This window comes from Coturnix japonica, chromosome 4, assembly GCF_001577835.2.
Source record: "Coturnix japonica isolate 7356 chromosome 4, Coturnix japonica 2.1, whole genome shotgun sequence".
Taxonomy (NCBI): Eukaryota; Metazoa; Chordata; class Aves; order Galliformes; family Phasianidae; genus Coturnix; species Coturnix japonica.
Genome location: NC_029519.1, coordinates 27,227,501 through 27,245,701, shown reverse-complemented (window position 1 = coordinate 27,245,701; position 18,201 = coordinate 27,227,501). Strand labels below are relative to the sequence as shown.

General features: G+C 39.8%; 2 protein-coding genes across 9 annotated transcripts in view; one reads left to right on the top strand and one right to left on the bottom strand.

The window, feature by feature from the left end:
- ABCE1 (ATP binding cassette subfamily E member 1) overlaps positions 1-2,702 on the bottom strand; it is a 12,458-nt gene extending 9,756 nt beyond the window's left edge. The window contains exon 1 of the mRNA XM_015861103.2: positions 2,566-2,702. The gene's annotated coding sequence lies outside the window, so the exon portion shown is untranslated. The remainder of the gene's footprint in view (positions 1-2,565) is intronic.
- An 86-nt stretch (positions 2,703-2,788) lies between these two features.
- ANAPC10 (anaphase promoting complex subunit 10) overlaps positions 2,789-18,201 on the top strand; it is a 216,393-nt gene continuing 200,980 nt past the window's right edge. For 3 of the 8 annotated variants that reach the window (XR_001554833.2, XR_004307086.1, XM_015861107.2), the window contains exons 1-4: positions 2,791-2,990; positions 3,828-3,944; positions 4,410-4,500; positions 5,226-5,346. Coding sequence is in view for 4 of the 8 variants with exons in the window: in XM_015861107.2 (XP_015716593.1) it covers positions 3,830-3,944; positions 4,410-4,500; positions 5,226-5,346 (327 nt within the window). In the remaining 4 variants the exon portion in view is untranslated. Of the gene's footprint in view, positions 2,991-3,827; positions 3,945-4,409; positions 4,501-5,225; positions 5,347-11,442; positions 11,570-18,201 lie in introns of those variants that run through there. The other 5 variants (XR_001554834.2, XR_001554835.2, XM_015861110.2 and 2 more) reach the window with 4 other exon arrangements.

Sequence of the window (18,201 nt, the reverse complement as noted above, 5' to 3'; positions counted from 1 at the left end):
AGGCATTCAAGGCCAGGCTGGATGTGGCTCTGGGCAGCCTGGGCTGGTGGTTGGTGACCCTGCACATGGCAGAGGGTTGAAACTACATGATCACTGTGGTCCTCTTCAACACAGGCCATTCTATGATTCTAATCTTGGTGGGAAAATTACACTCGATCTATCCATTGTAGAATCAGACTTTGGTTCTTACAACAGCCTGACAATTCTTTTTCTTCTAATGCCACTATATGTGAAAATAACCACCCGTAGTGAAGAGTTTTGAATCGTCTCAAAGTCAGAAATGTAAGTGCGCCAAGTATTTAAAGAGTACTGGGGGCGGGAGGGAGAAATACAACTACAAAGCCAGTATGGCAATGTAGGACCAGGCACGCCTGCTCCCATCTACATGATGGAGTACCAGTCTATTCAAAACTCTTCAGAGATTTCAGAATATAACAACCATCACTTCCACAACATCTCCAGAACTGCCCCGATGTCTACAATGATTGCTACCCACAGGAGAGAAAAAAGATAATTCTACTCAAACTGATAGTTTAGAGCTGATTAAATAAGCGTTCAGAACCAGGCTGAACTCAAGTTACACATTTGTACACCATTACCTCAGTAGTATTTAGTTTAACACATCAAACAGGGCTGTGATTTCAAGGTGCAAACAGTGAACTCTCAAACGAGTCAGCAATGAATATAGAATGCATGCAGTAGAGTGTAGCACAGCATTAATTGTGAGGTATGGTCAGCAGGAGGCACTGAGGTTCAGATCTGTATTTCTGCTTTCCCAGTCGAGAACAGAACTGAAGACAGAGCACAAAACATTTATCTACTAACTGTAGAGTGGTATGTTATTTTGGATCAGTAACTTTTGCCAAACTCTGGACTGAAGATGCAGGTGAAAGAATGAGGAAGAGTAACAACGACTAACAAAAAAAGCTTCCAACACCTTGCCAGCATCATTTATTGAAGCCACATGCTGCCCACTGAGTCCAGTTACGTCACTTACCACAGAAGTGTCTAAAACTAAGACACATAAAATGTTATCACAAGCATTTCAAGTCAGTGTTCCTATGCTCTTTGATACACACCATTATTTATTTCTTCTGTCACAGGCATTACTCATAATAGAACTATCATGCTGGAATGACAGGGCTTGTAATTGCTTTGAATTACGCAAAACATACAAGCACTAATAAAAGTTATAAATGAAGACTGGAAGATAGCTGGAGCTGATTCCATTAAATTAAGAGCCGTTTGGATGTGGTGCTCAGGGATATGATTTAGTGTAGGGTTGTTAGGGTTAGGGTACTGATTAGGCTCCGACCAGGTTAGGGTTGTTAGGAGTTAGGGTACTGGTTAGGCTGCAGTTGGACTTGATGATCTTCAAGGTCTTTTCCAACCTGGGTAATTCTATGATTCAATTCAATGCTACAAAGGTGAGATCTGTGCTCAGAACTGAGTCATACTTCAGCTACTCCGCAGAAAAAAAGCCCAGTTAATATTTGTATGAAATTACACTGCACCACATGTAAACTAACGGCAGTGGAAAGAAATGAGGATGAGCAGCATTCACACTTTCCCCTGGAAGTAATGAGCCTCAAGAATTCTTTCTTGACCCGCTGCTAACAGACACATTCAGTGTCTCCACAAGAAGAACAAGTTAGTTAGAATGCACTAAGGAGCTTTCAATTAAAAATAAAGAGTCTGCACATGTGGGATCACTGTGTTTGTTAGTGTGAAAGCAGGAGCAGTCCGAAACGTAGTATCAAGTACCAACAAGGGACGCTATGAATTAGAAACCAGCCCATGCTTCAGGTTCTGGCATTTTAGAAACTGAGATGACACCGAATGAGAGGTTTAATAAGCCCCAAAGCTGATGACTGTGCTTAACGCATCGCATTGCTCACAAGGCACGGCATGAATATGAAAATGCAACGTGAACACGAAAAGCATATGGTCAAACGCACTGACGCAGCACAACGAGTGGGTGTGCTCAGCTGATGCTGAACTGTGCTCATTATCTCTCCATCTTTAATATTTGCCTCCAACACGAAGCGAAAGGCACAAACCCCTAAAGCTCAACGGGCAAATTACAGAAGGGCTTTATTTATCAGCCCGGCAGACGGCAAGCGAAGCTGCGGCCCTACAGAAATGACCTTCTCGCTTTGGATCCTTAGAACTCATCTTGTAACAGGGTTAGGCTGCTCTGCACCTCGTCAAGATGGCAATCAGTCATTGCTAACGGAGTCTCGCTCAGTGCCGTGTAAGCAGGCAGCTGTACCCCGTGCTAAGGCAAACCCGGCTGTGTCCCCAGCAGCGCGTTACCCGCCGGGCCGCTCTCCCTCCTCCCACCGGGCGGCTTTGTGGGCCCGGCTCGGCCCGCAGCGGAGCGATTCGTATCGGCGGCTGAAGCGCGGCGAGGGGCCCGACCCGTTATCGCGGTGCCACGGGAAGGGGCTGCGGCCGGGCCCATTCCGCAGGCGGGCCATCGGCACCGGGAGGGGCTGCGCCGCTTCCCCGAACCCCGCACGGAGGCGCGGACCCGCCCCGCCGCCTGTCCCGGGCTCAGCTTACCGACACACGGGGACCCGCCTCCGCACCGAGCGCTGAGGCCGCCACAGCCGCCAGGCGCGGTCCGGCACAACGTGCTCCCGCCGCCACCCGGCCAAGATGGCCGCCTCCACCACAGGGCGGGGCCTGCGCCGCGCACCATAGAGAGGAGAGGAAGGACGGGGCGGAGCGGGGATAGAGCGGCGCCTGCGGGAGGGAAGAGGAGGGGCGAGGCGACGCGCCCGTTGATGGCGTCATCACTGAGCGACCCCGGCGGAGCGGCGTGTGACGTCACGGGCAGCCCGCGCTCCCGGTCCCTCCGCTCCGCTGCACGAGGCATCTGCGCGTGCGCGGCCGTTGAACGGCCGGAGCCGGCCCTGAGGCGGCGGCCCCGTATGTTTGCTCCCGCTCACCTCCGTCCCTTGTGCTGCTGCGCTGCTGAGGCTCAGGTGGGGGTGCGGCTCCGCGGTTAATTCAGTGTCTCATTCGGTGTCTTGGAGGGGCACTGAAGGGCTTTTCCTTGACTTCAGTAGGTGTAGGATGCTGTCATTAGAATTTGAGTCGAATTCCCTGATTCTTTGGTGCCTTACGTTTAATTGTAGGTTTGATTGTAATTGCTCGCATGGAGCTGATTCATTTGGAATCCTGTTTTTAGTAAAAACAAGTCTTATAAGGGATTCTGCAGCAAGTAGTAAGGTACGATATGAAGAACAGCATCTGGTCTATATATAATAGTAGGGCAGGTGTGAAACCCAATGTGATCACTTGAGCAGTGCAAGACACAGCTCCCTGATTCCAAGTAAAGGGAAGCTGAGGGGAGCAGCCTCTGGATGCGTGTGGCATTAATTCATCTCTACTAAATTAAGGGCTGCACTATCCCTATTTTTAAGAAGTATCTCCAGGAGGACAGACTCGCTCTGGTGTCTGAATGTGCAGCCTTCCCTTCCCTGCTTCCATTTACATGAAGTTGTAGTGCTGACATTTACATCAACAGGGGTTATTAGAATTTCTTTAAACAAACAAACAAACCTGAAACTAATTCATTATGTGTGAGAAGAGTGATGGAAGTAAAATGCCGTATGAATGTTTTCGGTGCACATCAAATTGAGGTGCAAATTTTTGCATCTGTGCAGAACCCCGTGTGTTATATCTGTCTGTAGAGTATATAGTTTATACAGATGCAAGGCAGCAGGATTAATGCTTCTGTATGAGCAAATACAGTCCTTTTGTTTGCTTGTTTGTTTCATCGAGCTAAAAATGTAACTAACTTTATTTCTTTTAATTAGAAATGACTACCCCAAACAAGACACCGCCTGGTGCTGATCCAAAGCAGTTGGAGAGGACGGGTACTGTTAGAGAAATAGGCTCACAAGCAGTTTGGTCACTTTCATCTTGTAAACCAGGTAAAATCACAACAATTGATGTAAGAGTTCAATATCAATGTTGTTAATTAGTGTAACTTATGTTTGCATAAGAAATTGCCCGTACAGAATATAACAGCAGGTCTGATGTATGTGGAAATGTCACTGTGAGTAATGTTGGCCTAGTTTATACTTGAGATAATTCGGAAGTTAAAGCTGTATCCTCTGAAAAGTCTGGAAGTCAGTGTTCTTTTCAATCAGAGTTGGTTAAGTTGCTATTCCAGAAACAGCTGTTGGGAATCGATCTATTGTCTTCCTGCACCCTAGAGTCAGTGATTACTTTGTCGTCATATTGTGCTCAGGCTGAATCCTGTTGGTCTGTTATCCTGGTGTCTTTGGAGAAAAGTATTTTATTACTCACCTACTTCAGTAGAATGAAGGAATTGTTTTTTGTAGACATCACAAATAACAAGAATATTCAAGCCTGTCATATTCTCTTTTTCATAGGATTTGGAGTGGATCAGTTAAGAGATGATAATCTAGAAACTTACTGGCAGTCGGATGGATCACAGCCTCATTTGGTGAACATCCAATTTAGGTAATAAAAATGCCTCTTTATGACATCGACTGTTTTCTATAACATTGTGTTGATATCTGTTCACTAGGACTGGGGTTCTGGAAGTGTGAGGACTCCTGAAGTAATCCTGTATTACCTAACTGGTAAAAGGCCAGTTCAAAAGCATTTATAAAGATGAGTATTTGAAATGTGGTTATGGCTGTTAAATTCCTAAATGAGCAACAAATAGGAATCATTAATAGTAGACCATTTGTAGCAGTTTCACATTTACCTATATAAGGTCACATTTGAATCCTAACTTTTTCTGTCACTGAGCATAATCTGAAGGCTTTTTAAAGCAGGTCTGCATTTAGCAGCTGATGATCTGAAGAACCTTTCATTGTTCCATTTTGCTGTGATTGGCAAGATTGGCTTTGGGATGTTTTCAGTCTTTTAATCAGACTCTTAAGATGCAGAGTCAGATCTTGGTAAAGTAGTAGAGCCCATGTTTGGTAAGCCAAGCATATGTTTCATGCCATGAAAATACTCATTTGGCATCTTGCTCTATTATTGTAGTGCTTTGTAATGTGACCTTTATGAAGACAGGTAGAATGTCTAATGTATGCATTACTCAATGTGCAAACATACCAGTTGCTTTAACAATAAGTTTCTTATTTATCAGTAGATCCTCATACTATGTTATGGCAACAAACTCTTCCTGAATGTCTCCTTTCAGGATACTTACATACTTCTGTTGTTTCCTGCAGAAGAAAAACAACAGTGAAGACATTATGTATTTATGCAGACTACAAATCTGATGAAAGCTACACTCCAAGCAAGATCTCCGTCAGAGTCGGAAATAATTTTCATAATCTCCAGGAAATCCGGGTAGGTCAATAATGTTTTGTCCTTTACCTTAGAATAGCCTCCTTTTCTTAGGACGTTTCATGTGGTAAAAATGTTAGTGGTGAAATGTCGTTGTTCCCGGAGGGGTGAAGTGTCTGGATTTGCTGCGGTATTTGCTTTTATTTATTTATTTTGTAAATTCTTTAGGTTGCTTTTTCAGGTTTTGATTACCAACATGGTTGTAACAGGCTTGTTATATTGATCCTGTAATGGGTTAGAGAACAGGGTTTAGAGCTGTTTAGAATTGCTTAGATATGAAGCGTCTGTGAGCCCTATGTGTGGCATACACGAAAAGGAAGACTTAACTTGTAAACGCATGCTTTTTTTGTTAGGCTTTTAAGGGGGAGGGGAAGAAGAGGAGGAAAACAGTCAAGAATTTAAATTATTTTTGTGAAGGTATTACTTGAGTATTGAAACTTGTCTGGGGTCACAATTTAAAACCATGAGCTTCAGTTATGGCTCTGTATGTCACGAGTATTGTGTGTATGGCGTATAATTATTATATCTGGCAGTCATTCAGCACTTGGGTGCAGTATTTCTGTCTTGTCAATATGATGAACAGTCCAACTTCCATTTCAATAGCTGTGATATTTGATGCTTGACATTTTCAATAGGACATAGATTAGTAGTTTCTTGTTAATAGCTCTTTGTTTGCAAGGACGTGACAGTTGGAATGGTACTGTTTACGATGGTACTTCTAGCCAGAGCAAAGTTTCTTCGGAAGAGCCACTGTCATGAGATTCGGGATGCTTGAACTGTTTAGTTTTGTTCATGTACTCGGCTTTTGGTGAACAGTAAAAGCAGATGTTACCTTTTGTAGTAGTTTGCCAGGTAAACTAATTGAGGTACTCGTGAATTGATATGTTGGATTATGTTAACCTCATCTTTGGTCCTCCATTATGGTAACCTCATCTTTGATCCTCAGCTGCTACAGGGGTATATGTCGGGAAGATTTATCTAACCTCCCATATATGTCAGATCTCATGGTAAGAGAAGGATGAGCAACGACTGGAAAAGAAATGTTTTTATGCTGGTCTGAAGTTGGACTTCAGTGCTTTTTATTGTTTCCTTTTTGTTTTTCGATCTTAGTTCAGACAAGAACAGTTGGAGTAGAATGTTGTAGATACGGGGGAAATAGGAGGCTTAGTGAAAGTGTGTGCTTGTACTGTTTTGCACTCTTTTGCACTAGTAGCTTTCATCCAACAGCATGTTCTGACTTTTCCTCATTATTACAGTTTAGCAATTTGTGTTTCACCTCCTCTAACGCTAAAACTAGGTTTATCTTGCTAGTCTTTGAGTCTGTCCTGTAAGTGTCCACTAGATGTCATTGTTGTTCCTATTGATCAGTTTCTGATTTTGCATCTGTAGTCAACTTTTCCAATAATTTAAATGGTTGTTCTTTTCTAATGACATATAGTACAGCATTCTGCATATATCTCAACAACATATGTTTTTTAGAAAGTGGTGAACTTCCACTGTTGAAGGTATATGTGTTAAAGATCTATACAAACAATAAGATGGATTTCCTGTACTGTTGGTTATAAGCATATTAGTTTTCTGTGGCTTCCCAGGAAATACTGTTTTTTTTTCCTTCTTAACACAAGATTCTATACAGTGTATTTAATTTTAAAAAGGGCACTTGTCTGTGAAATGTTTGTAGTAACATTTATACTAAATTAATGTGGCTGTAATGTGTTGCATGAGAGCAGCAATTCTTATGCGTAACACATGTTCGTGTGTTTAATCTTCAGAACTGAAGAAAATGTGGTCAGGCTGCTTACTAATGAGTTGCAATACTTTGATGCTGTAAAATGCCCATGATTGATTATTTGGGCATTCTAATGTTAGATATTGCCATTGGTGGTCATATTTTCTGATCTTCATGATATTCAAAATGTATTTCTAAATTTTCTCTTCAATCCTGAAATGACTTATTTTATTCAGCCCCCCTGACACACAGATTATTAAAGCAGTATGGACTTATGAGCTCTTGAGAGAAATCTACTTAATGACACAGTGGTTATGCCATTGGCTTCAGAACTGATTAACTGGGTTGAGAATTCAACTACATTTTATATTTTTCCATGGATTCTTGCCCAGCTCAGTGTCTAATGAAAATCCTGTGATCCTTCCATATTATTTGTTTCTCTAGTTTTACCCATAATATGCAATGAGCTTTAGACTGTAGTTTAGGCTTGTAAGAATGTCTTACTTTGAGAAAATAATTTCATTATAAATTCCAACAAAAAGTAACAAGTTATTTGTCACTTATCCTCTGGGTGAGAACAGCTCTTGCAGTCTGACAGTATTGATCTCTTGCTCAGCTGGAGGAACTGCGGCTGAGAGGTGTGCAGTAAGACATCTCTCATATCAGTGCCTTTTTAGCATAGCTGCTTAGAGAGCAAATGTCTCACTTTCTGCCTCAGAGTTCTCCTACGTAATGGTACAAATTATTTTGTATGGACAAGGTAGTCTATAGAGACATTTTTTTAAACATCATCTAGCCTGAAGCATATGAGATGATTTATTACTCTTTGTCACAGTATGGAAATAGCTTGCTGTAAAGGAAGTGAGCAAGATGTTTGTTGCAGGACACTGCATATCATACTTTTCTTGCTAATTGCCTTTGTACATCTCTCAAAGCATTGAGGTGACCAGCAGTGCATCTTATCATAAAAAGATTATTTCACATTTGAGGAGACACTAGTGTTTAGTCCCTGAATTTGTTTCTTTTAGAGGCAGAACTCCTACAAAACTCCTACAAAGTTCCCTATTCTGCTGTGCCTTATCAAGGACTCAGCAGTCAAATACAGCATATGTGTCTTCTCAGTAACTAGAGATGAAGCAGGGAAATCTATCATTTGCCTATTCAGATTCCATTAGGAGTTCTCTTCCAGCATACCTTTTTGGACTTTGCATGATTTCTTATTTGGAAGATGTATTTTTCATTTACATGTAGTTTAGGGTAAAGCAGAACAATTGGTGATGAGACCAAACCGTTGCCAGTGTATGGCATTGTTCTGTATGCTCAGCTTTTAAATAGGTGAGCTTTTACAATTATGTAAAGTTTGTAATAATTCACATGCTAGACAAGATGTATTGGATGTTCAGGTTTGAAAGGAAAAAACCAGAAATACTTCAGTAGAGGAGAGCTGCAGACCACGGGTGTACTTTATGCCCTAGAGCTGACCTGCACGTGGATAACATTGTGGCTTTGCAAAACCTCAGTAAGCAAAGTGATTGCTGTTTGCCTGCTTTGGAAACTGTTAATGCTGAAGCAGGATAACTAGCGTGGTTAACAACCCTTATAGATATAGTGATCCATTGCTAATCAGTGATGGATAGCTCTTGGGTGGGAAGAAGATGCTTTGTTTCTGGCAGTCTACCTAGCAGAATTTGCATCATAGAATAATAAAAAGTATTAGGATTTGCTGTGAAGAGCTCTGCTTGAACTCTGTATGTTTTTTTTTTTTCTTTTTTCTTTTTTTCTTTTTCTTGGAACAGAATAAGTCTTAATGCTTTTATCAGGACTCAGTCGTGGAGATGATTTTGAAGACTCAGATGAAAACCCTGTTATCCTGCTATCTTTGCTGGCCAGTGTGGGTCTTCTGCTTTTTGTCAGGCAGTATGGCTACCTCTTGCTGAATAGTGTCTATTTTGTTGTCAGGTTTTCTCAGCCTTTTGGCTTTGATTCATGTTTTGTAGCCTCTTGCCCCAGACCCATAGCGAGCACAGCCATATCTGTTGTGCAGTGGCACTCAGGCTGAGCACCACGGACAGGGACGCTTCTATGCTGAGTTAAGAGATTCTGTGTTACAGTAAAGTAGTGTCAATCAGAACAAAAATACCCAAATTGAGGGAGCTTTTCTTAAAGATAGTTAAAGAAATTTAGACTGTTGTAATCTCTTTACTCTGCAGTGTCCACTGAATGTACTGGGGAGGGTGGATTTTTCTAGACACTTTCTGAGATTTACCAGCTGCTGATCTATTTTCTGTATGTGAGGTGAATATAGATATTGTCAAACAAGGAGAGGTGAACTTAATGCAGTATTGTTGCAAGCTAATGGATTAAGAAAGCTGACTACATTTGAGTTTCTGATGAAACATCTAAAATGCATTTTAAGTGACCTTCCTCTAAAGATAGAGTACTGAGCTGATAATTGTTTTAGCCTCCTGACTAAGCTTAAAGTACTTCAGTTGGGAACCCTTCTTTCACGTTCTTTCTACTGTATAAGAAAAGTTGCAGTGCCAACCCCCCAGTTACTCCTTGAGTTCAGATTATCATTTAAAATATTCAGTTAGCATTCTACAAAATAAGCCTGATGCTAAGAAGAGGATGAGTTAGTTCTAGTTTGATAGCATTTCCGTGTGGTCTGTCTTGTCTATCTCTAGGATGTTCTGTAGATGAGATCATCACACCAGCTTTTTCATTTTTATCTGTTTTGTTAACTGAGTATAGATTTACTTCACCAGGATGCTGGAAATTATCTGTTACTTGCATATAAAATTTACCAGTACTGGAAATCTGCAAAGCAGGGGAGTAAATTGATCCACTGGTATTTTTGTTTTGGTTAAGCCTTGTGATGTTTGCCAAGGGGAAGGGTCAGATTTGGGAAACAGAATGATTTATAATCGATGCAACTGCTACACGCTGTTCTACATTTCAACGGAGAGGATGTTTTGCCAATCTGGGATGTTCACAAGAAACTTTGTTTACTGAAGAAAGGCTGGTTTAACAACACCACTGCTGCCTGCACATATCTATAGAGATATGACCTGCTTGTTATTCTTATGTTTTTGGAAGCCAACTAGCATATGTCTCAAACTTTGGAAATTGGGGAAAGAATTGGAGTTGTTCTGCCTTGGAAATCCTTGAATAGTAGTATATTGGAAAAGCTTCCCATGGAATTATGAGAAATGCAGTTATTAGAATAACATTTTGTGCATGTGAGACGTGTACAGTGAGATCCACATTAGCTCTATCGTTTTGGAGTAGATATGGTGTGGGGGCTGATTTTTGTTGGCCCACACGCTGCAGCACTTTTATTTTTCCTTGCTTTGAAATGGTATCTTAAGAGAAATCGCCTCTATTGGATCCTGTAAATTGAAAAACAAAACAAAAAACATGAACTGTTCTACTATGTTGTATGCTGCATATAGATCGTTTTTCTTGTTTTGTGTCCCAGTATTCAAAATTGAATCTTTGTGGAGGCGCCTTTTCTTTGCTATAAAGGGACTCAATTAGGAAAGGTACACTAAAGAAGCCTTGTATTTTTAATACTGTCAGTCTGACTTCTGAAGCAGAGGAAAAGCAATGTCAAAGAAAGTGATGACAGCTTGATGGAAGTGAGGAACTTGATGAAGCACAGAGCTTTTCTCAGTGGAACTTGAGGCTAAGAGCTGAAAGCTTCTGGGATTATTATGTTGGTCACGATTATTCAATCTAAGTTCCATCATGGAAGAAGAATCAGGAAATGCGTGTGATTCTTTATACAAAAGTGAAAGAGCTTTTCTCTGTACCACTGCAGTGAGAAAAGGCAAGATAACTTACTGATCAAATTAACATTACCTGTATACACTGTCTAATTGTACCTGTTTCATAGTGTGTGTTTGATTAAATTGTTATGTTCAGTTTTTAAAGCTGTAGTAGAAGGATTTGAAGGGAATTCTTGCAGTGCTTAATATCTAGATGTTTTAATTGTATATTTTTTATTCTTTTTCTGGCATAGAGAGCTTAACTCCAGTTACAAGTTGTGTGCCGGGAAACCACCCTCTGATGTCATCAGGGAATTTTGCATAGACTTTGATTGTTCTCCAATGCATCATGATTCTAAACACTTTAGTTCTTCCCCTGGCAGGTGGGAGCAGGTTGCAGTGAGAGCCAAATACATGAACTTTCTAAATTAATGTTTTTAAAGTTAACAAAATTTAAAAAAATAAATAAAAATGTGGTGATATACTTATGACTTTGTGGAAAACACAAGAATCAGGCTGCAAATTTAAATTTCCTCAATGCATTTGAAGTATATAGGATGGTATTATTACTTTAGAAAAATAATAGCATTATTCATTTTGTAGGAAAGATAAGTGATTTGTTTGTCATCTGTGCAAATTCTGTATTTCAAGTGGAAGTCCACGTCAGATTGTCCTTACTGCCTGAGTGATATCTGGGAGCTGGCTCTGTAAGGAGGAACTGAGCTGTGAGGTGAGATCCCAGAGTGCAGTGAGGTGTTCATGGCAACAAGATGTAGATGTAACTGCACCGGGTCAGGGGTCTGAACCCTGATCTTAAGCCACTTCCTAACGTAGCAATGAAGAATGCTTTATCAGACTTTCTGAAGACGCTTTCTATTCCTATGCTAGTGTGACAGGAATGCTAAGTCATGGACTGAAGCAGTGATTGAGCACCTGGTGGGAAGGCAGGGCCAACCTAGGGGAGCTCAGGTGCATGCAGTGTACCTGAGTGATGAGAAAGGGTGGAGCCAGGATCCACTCCTTCCCAGACCTCATGTAAGGATTGGTGGTAGAGGTAAGGGTATCTTATTGGTGATCCCTGTGTACCTGAGGCCTTTCAAGGGTACACAGATTCTTTGTTTCTGTGTCCTCAGTGTGGAGTTCTCAAACAATTTGATTAGGCTTTTCATTTTTTGTAGTACAATATATATAACATCCAAACTGGTAGGACACAGCCACAAAATAAAGTGCTGCTTATCCACGATAGTTAGCCTTCTATTTTCTTATAGTTCCTGAAGGATCTGTTCAGGGAAAAACTTGAATGGTGAAGAGCAGTGTACTAGCAGACTAGCTTTGTTGGCAGCAAAGTTGGCCGTGCTGCTGACCTATGGAAGTTCTACTTAAAGCTGAGTAGTAGTCATTCCCTTTTTTTCTTCTCTCTGCTTCTGCAGCTGACTGCCCCCACCTCTACACACACACTTCTTAGATCTTCTGTTGTTTTGGTGGCTTCTATGAAAGCATTTTATGTAGCCTTTAACCCTTCACACTACACACAGCATTTCTTTGTTTCTTTTAAACCATTACTTTTACTTTTTAATGCTTGGAGGGAGCAATCTCTGTGATTGCATTACCAAATTATTGGAGCTCATAGAGAGATCAGTGAAATGTCTGTGTTCTTTAGATCCTAGGAGTTAGTACAAACATGTATATTTAAGTACAATAGATGATACACATTTAAAAATGGTAGCCCACCCCCATTTCTTGAAATTCAAGCTGTAATCAAACTTAGAGGCTATCAGACTGAGGGAAGAAAGGCATGTTTTTCTTTTACGTGCCCAAATGTAGTGAAAATCCCTGTGGACAGTCGTGTTTACAAGGGTAACTGTCTGCATTCAATTGTGGGTTATAAAAGTGCTTGCTTGAATAAATACACTGAGCTATCAGACAGAACAACCAATAGTTCTTTGGACTAATTGACCTTGTCAGTAGAATAGAAACACTTGCAAATAAAATTCCTGTTGCCAGCAAAGTTGCAGCTGAAAACCCCCGAAGAAACCGTGCATGTCTTTTAACTATCTTTGAATGCAATGATTGCAACAGCAGACTTACAGAGAAGTGGAGATATTTTGGGGGAATTTGGGGGGGAAGGGAGGGGAGGATAGTGTGGGGGGCGATATGGAGTAAGGCCTCAGTAAGTAAGAAAGTGTTATATACTAATGGTTTTAGGGATCTTTTTCATAGCATGAAATTAAACGCATTCCTAATATCATGAAGTTGTTCGCTTTCCCTATTCAGAATTGTGTTTTCTAGCAATTGCTGTTACTTCTGTATTATCTCAAGTCTGATTGTATAATTTGTTTTGCTGGCCTGCCTTTATTATCATGTACCCTTTTTCAGAAAAGGCAAAGATCTTTGGCTAGTAACCACAGCATGTTGTAATAAGGGTGGAGTATGTTTGTTGTTCTACAGTAATATCTGACTTACATAAATGTCAGCATCTGTAACTGCACACTGTGGCAGTTTCTCTTTGAATATGTTTGAGTAGCTTTACAATGGAAAAGAACCACAGTAAAAAACAGAGTACCTGGTCTTCCAATCAAAAGTGTGGTAGAAACAGTTTTTCTCTTTACCAGTGAGTCATGTATCAGAATAAAAAAGCAACAGAGAAGTGTTGCTCTAAGTCTCTGCAAATGAATTAATCATATACCAAACATTTCCTTTAGAAGTTCAGGTAATTTAACACAGGTGGCAGTAGGAGTTAAAAAAAAAAAAAATAAAGCAAGTGTAAGATGGTGGAGCTTCTTGTGTGCTATTAAAAAAAAAATAAGATTTTGGTTAGAAAATAAAACAGGAAAGATGGCATTGGGAGGGAAGTCTGAAAGCAGCCTAGTTAACTGCTAAATAAACTTCAGAGATGAAGGTTTTAAAAAAGCACCAGAACTTGTAAAAGAGGGGGATAGTGTATTTCACCTTAAGTAAGGGACAATGTGTAATAGGGGATTTTGTGGTTTTACAGCTTGGTGCATGTGTTTGAAAGCTGTTCTCTCAGCAACGTGGGTGGCAGGTTATGCTACCATATAATGTATTGTAGTTGGCTCTCCACACTTGTCAGGGTTAGCGTTCAACCATTCGGAAAATTTTCCCATTGTTCTATCATGTGAACCATGGCTAGTGTTGAATTCCCAATAACCTTCTGCAGGGAAAAAAAGGTTTAATTAGAAAGCTTGAAATTTGATTACTTCTGTTATTGTCTTAATGTACTTCTCTATAATTTCAGTGCTTATCTGCAAATGCAGCCGGTTTTTGCTCAGAAAGCTGAACAAACAAACTTTACACTGTACTGCAGTTGCTTCAACACTTTTAAAGGAAAACTTGTATACTCAATTCTGTCTTTCTTCAGCATTAACACTCTATTTCCATCTTAAACATGTTTGCTTTAGATGGATCATAGCTTTTGGCAGCTACTGCATTTGTAGCAAATAATACTGTTTCTAGTAAGAGTTGCAAAAAGAAAAAAAAGAAACACCAAAAACTTTGTGTGAGGTCCTTGTAAACTGAACCTTGGGAACGTTATGTTATTTCTGCATTTTCCCTTTTGTGCTTCTTCTCTATTTGTGTCATGGTTATAAATTACGTTGTTTGAACTAGCGAATTAAAAGAAACTTATTTTGTGATTCATGTAATTTAAAAAAGAGAATGTTTGTTTTCTGTGTATTTTTTCTTTTTACCTGTTATTTTTGAGGCTGGCGCACAGATAAATAAGCAATTATGGTATTGAAATTCCACTGTGCTCGCACCTCCAGGGCATAATCCAAAGAAGCCCTTCTGGGCTGTGTTGCAGTACGCTTGTGTGAGCATCAGTGTCGGCTGGTCACATGGGTTTTTTTTACTGAAAGTTCCTGTTGGAATGAAGGTTCTGTGTTTGGAGAGCATGCTGGGGGCTTTGGCCAATGGTTTTTCAAAGGTAGTAGGGATTGATAATTGCAGTTGACCAGTGTACTCTCACTAGATACTACTTGCAGATAATCATTAATGCTTCAGAGTTTAAAACAAAAAAGGTGAACAAACACTTGGTTTTGGCAATAGAAATAAATGTTCAATCAAGACAGAGCTTTATCATCTTTACAGCTACCTCTTTAAGCGTTGTTAGAAGCATTGTTTAGAGTTAGGGTACTATGGTTAGGCTGCAGTTGGACTTAATGATCTCTGAGATCTTTTCCAACCTGAGTGATTCTGTGATTCTGTGAAGCCAGTGTGAGAGTCAGGTGAGTGGGTGAAGGCATAGGTGACGGCATGGTAGAAAAGGATGAAATATGTTGTTTCCCTACTTCAGTGCTTTAACAACATTTTTCCCCCCTTTATTTTACCAATTTTAGAGCAAATATGTTGGCTAGTTGACATTCTAAAACAGTATGAGCACATCTGACATTTTGTCTGGGTTTGGATGCTTGGGTACAGGTAGAATGTTTTTGTGATACTGTATCAGATGTCCTCTTTCAGTTGATTAACATTTGTTTTAACCGTACCTTACAGGGCATTTGTAATACTATTCACTTGCAAACTGTAGTTTATAGCAACGTTTATTTTCTCATTTGTTTTTAATCTTTCTACTTTGGCATGTTGCTGGAGACCCTGGTAACTGAATTCTTGCGTGCAGGAAGAGATGATTACAATTTTTAGTCTTGTGCTAGGCTCATAGAAACAAGAGAAAATGAAAATAAACTAATTATAAGGTTCAAGGTAGGTAATGTGTTACTTCACCTTGATATTCAAGATCATTATCCATTTGCTGAGTTCACCCTAGTAATTTAGCAAGTCAAGAAAGTAGATGCAGTGAAGAATCTGTGTAGAGCAAAGGGTCTTTCTTTCATCTTCAGGGAGCAGTGTGGTAGGGAGAAGATCTTGGAGAAGCACCAAATCTCTGGAAGGGAGATTCTCGTTTTTCTGTGGTAAAGAGATCTGCGTGCTGCATATGGGAGTTGTTAGAGAGGGCTGTTTACCTATCTCACTGGCTTTTTTCCCCTCCCTTATCACGTTCTACAACAATCTTTTTTTTCCGGTCCTTGAAATTCCCAGTTACCAAATTGTTTTCAATTCTGGTTTTGGATTCCATATGTGAAAGAATATTTTGGAAATCCAATATTGAATACTAGTATTTGTTTTGAACTATCTAAACCATGGTGGGTTTTGTGTGTGTGCATCAGAGAAGATACTAAGGCTGCTTGTTCTCTGTGGCTTTTTTATTTTTGAAACTGAGAGGTTGTTAGCCAATTGGAAATATTTTTCAGGGGCATTTGACCTGCTTTTTCCCCCAAACTGTAGATTAGGGCTCAGAGGTTAAAGCCGGTGAATTATAAATAATCTGCTTTGGTTTACCTGATTGTCTTCACAGGCTTAATTGTGGGAAGCAGTCGTTAGAATGAATGCTACATGATTTCAAGCAGTGAGAAATGACAAGTGCAGGAAGGTTGAATCAAAAATCAGTACTGATCCTTCTGTGTGCTGCTATTAACCCAGTGTAAAAGTTCTTCAAAGAGGGAAGCTAGTAGTTGGTATTTAATTTGAGTTAAGCATAAGAAAAGATATGAAAGGAATGGGAACTTTGAGATAGATAAGAACTGAGAAGGCCTTGTGCCATTGTCTCAAGTGATGCTGGAGGTCACTATACCTTATTTTCTGTTTAACACAACCAACTTGTGCGCAGCCACAGCTGGGGACACCCTGTGACACCTTAACAGCTCAGCAATGAGGTAAGGGGAAGAAGCTGTACCGGTGTGGAAGAAATGAGGAGGTAGTTGGACCCCTACTAACTTTGTAGCCCACAATGTGTCTTCCATGTTTTATGTGTGACACATTTGTACCAGTACAGATCAGTGTTTTCATTATTTGAAGTAGTATTTCTTTGTGGCAAATATCAAGACATAAGCAAGGTTTCAAAAATAAAGCAAAAACAGGCAATGCTTAAGTTGCATTAGCATACATAGACAATATTAAGAATATATCATTCTGTATGTATAGAAGTATGAAGAGAGGTTTTCTTCAGGCTGAAGTTAGATCCACAGGTATATTCCATGCAGATATGTAAACAGGGTTTTATCATTAAATTGTACTTGCATTTTTGTACCTGAAACTTTAATATTTCAGTGGAAAGTGGAGGTTTTCATGTCATTAGGAAAGTAGAATTAGCCTGACTTGTGGTAGAAACTTACAGGAAAGGACGTTGTTCATGTGATAGAAAGGAACACTGTTCACATGGCAAAGTAGTCCTTGACGTTCAGAGCAAAATACACCTAGCCAGTGATAGACATTGAGAGCAAATAAAAAGTTCTTGACATGACCTTCAGTAGCTATAAAGCTGTCTTCATGACAGTCCTTCTTAGAATTAGGACTTGCTCCCTTGATTGCTGGAATGTTATTTTAGTTGGGAGGCTTATCTTCAAGGACATTTTGTTAAAATGCTGCTGGATGGTGTCTGCATAGAGAACTTCATTAAAAAATTCTGGAGAAAATAATCACATTGTTTTGTTCTGATCCCTATCTTGGTTAGCCTATGAAAATGATTCTATAGGTAGGTAGTTTCTTTCTGAGGACTGTTCTTTTTCTTTCATAGGATTTTGAAGATCAAGCATTTGAATCATAAAAAAACTTTCACAGGATTTTCCTATTATCAGTAGGAACACACAAGAGTGTGGAATGTAGGATATGTGTCTGGCTTGAGGGCCTGTCTTCTCTAGCCTTTTTAATCCAGTTCCTAAACTAGGTTTATCTCATACTTCTATTATTTCAGAATGAGTTCTGGAATGTTTTCTCTCATCTTAAAAGAATGTTAACAAATTGTTTTTAATGAGGTTTTTTATGAGTGCTGTTCTCAATCTTATTTGAGTGAACTCTGAGTTTTTTTTTAATTCTTCCTCTGTCTGTGGTCAAATTCAATTGTATATGAGAGATTTTATTGATAATTTTTACTAGCAAATGCAGAAAATGCTAATTTCTCTTATGTTCTGAGTCTGTTTTACACTTATTAGCAAGGATTAACCTATTAAATATCACGAAGGAATGACTAGTGAGATTAAATCAAAGCATTTTTTGTCTTGCTAGGATCTGTATGAAGAGTAATGACTTAAATCTTTAAACAGGCTTCAATCTGTGTCAGTAGATCTTTGTGATTGTGATAGTCTCCATGTCTAACGGAGAGGTTTTTGTAAATAGGTTTTGGGTAAGTCTAACACTGTGGCTTTATGTTGTGAAATTATTAGTCTTTCTGTTTATGCTGTATGTCATGAGGTTTACTTACAAAGAACTAAATTAAGGAGGAGCACGTGTACCCACAGGACTTGGAGATACACTGTAAGAAATACACTTGCAATCAGATTCTGTCAGCAT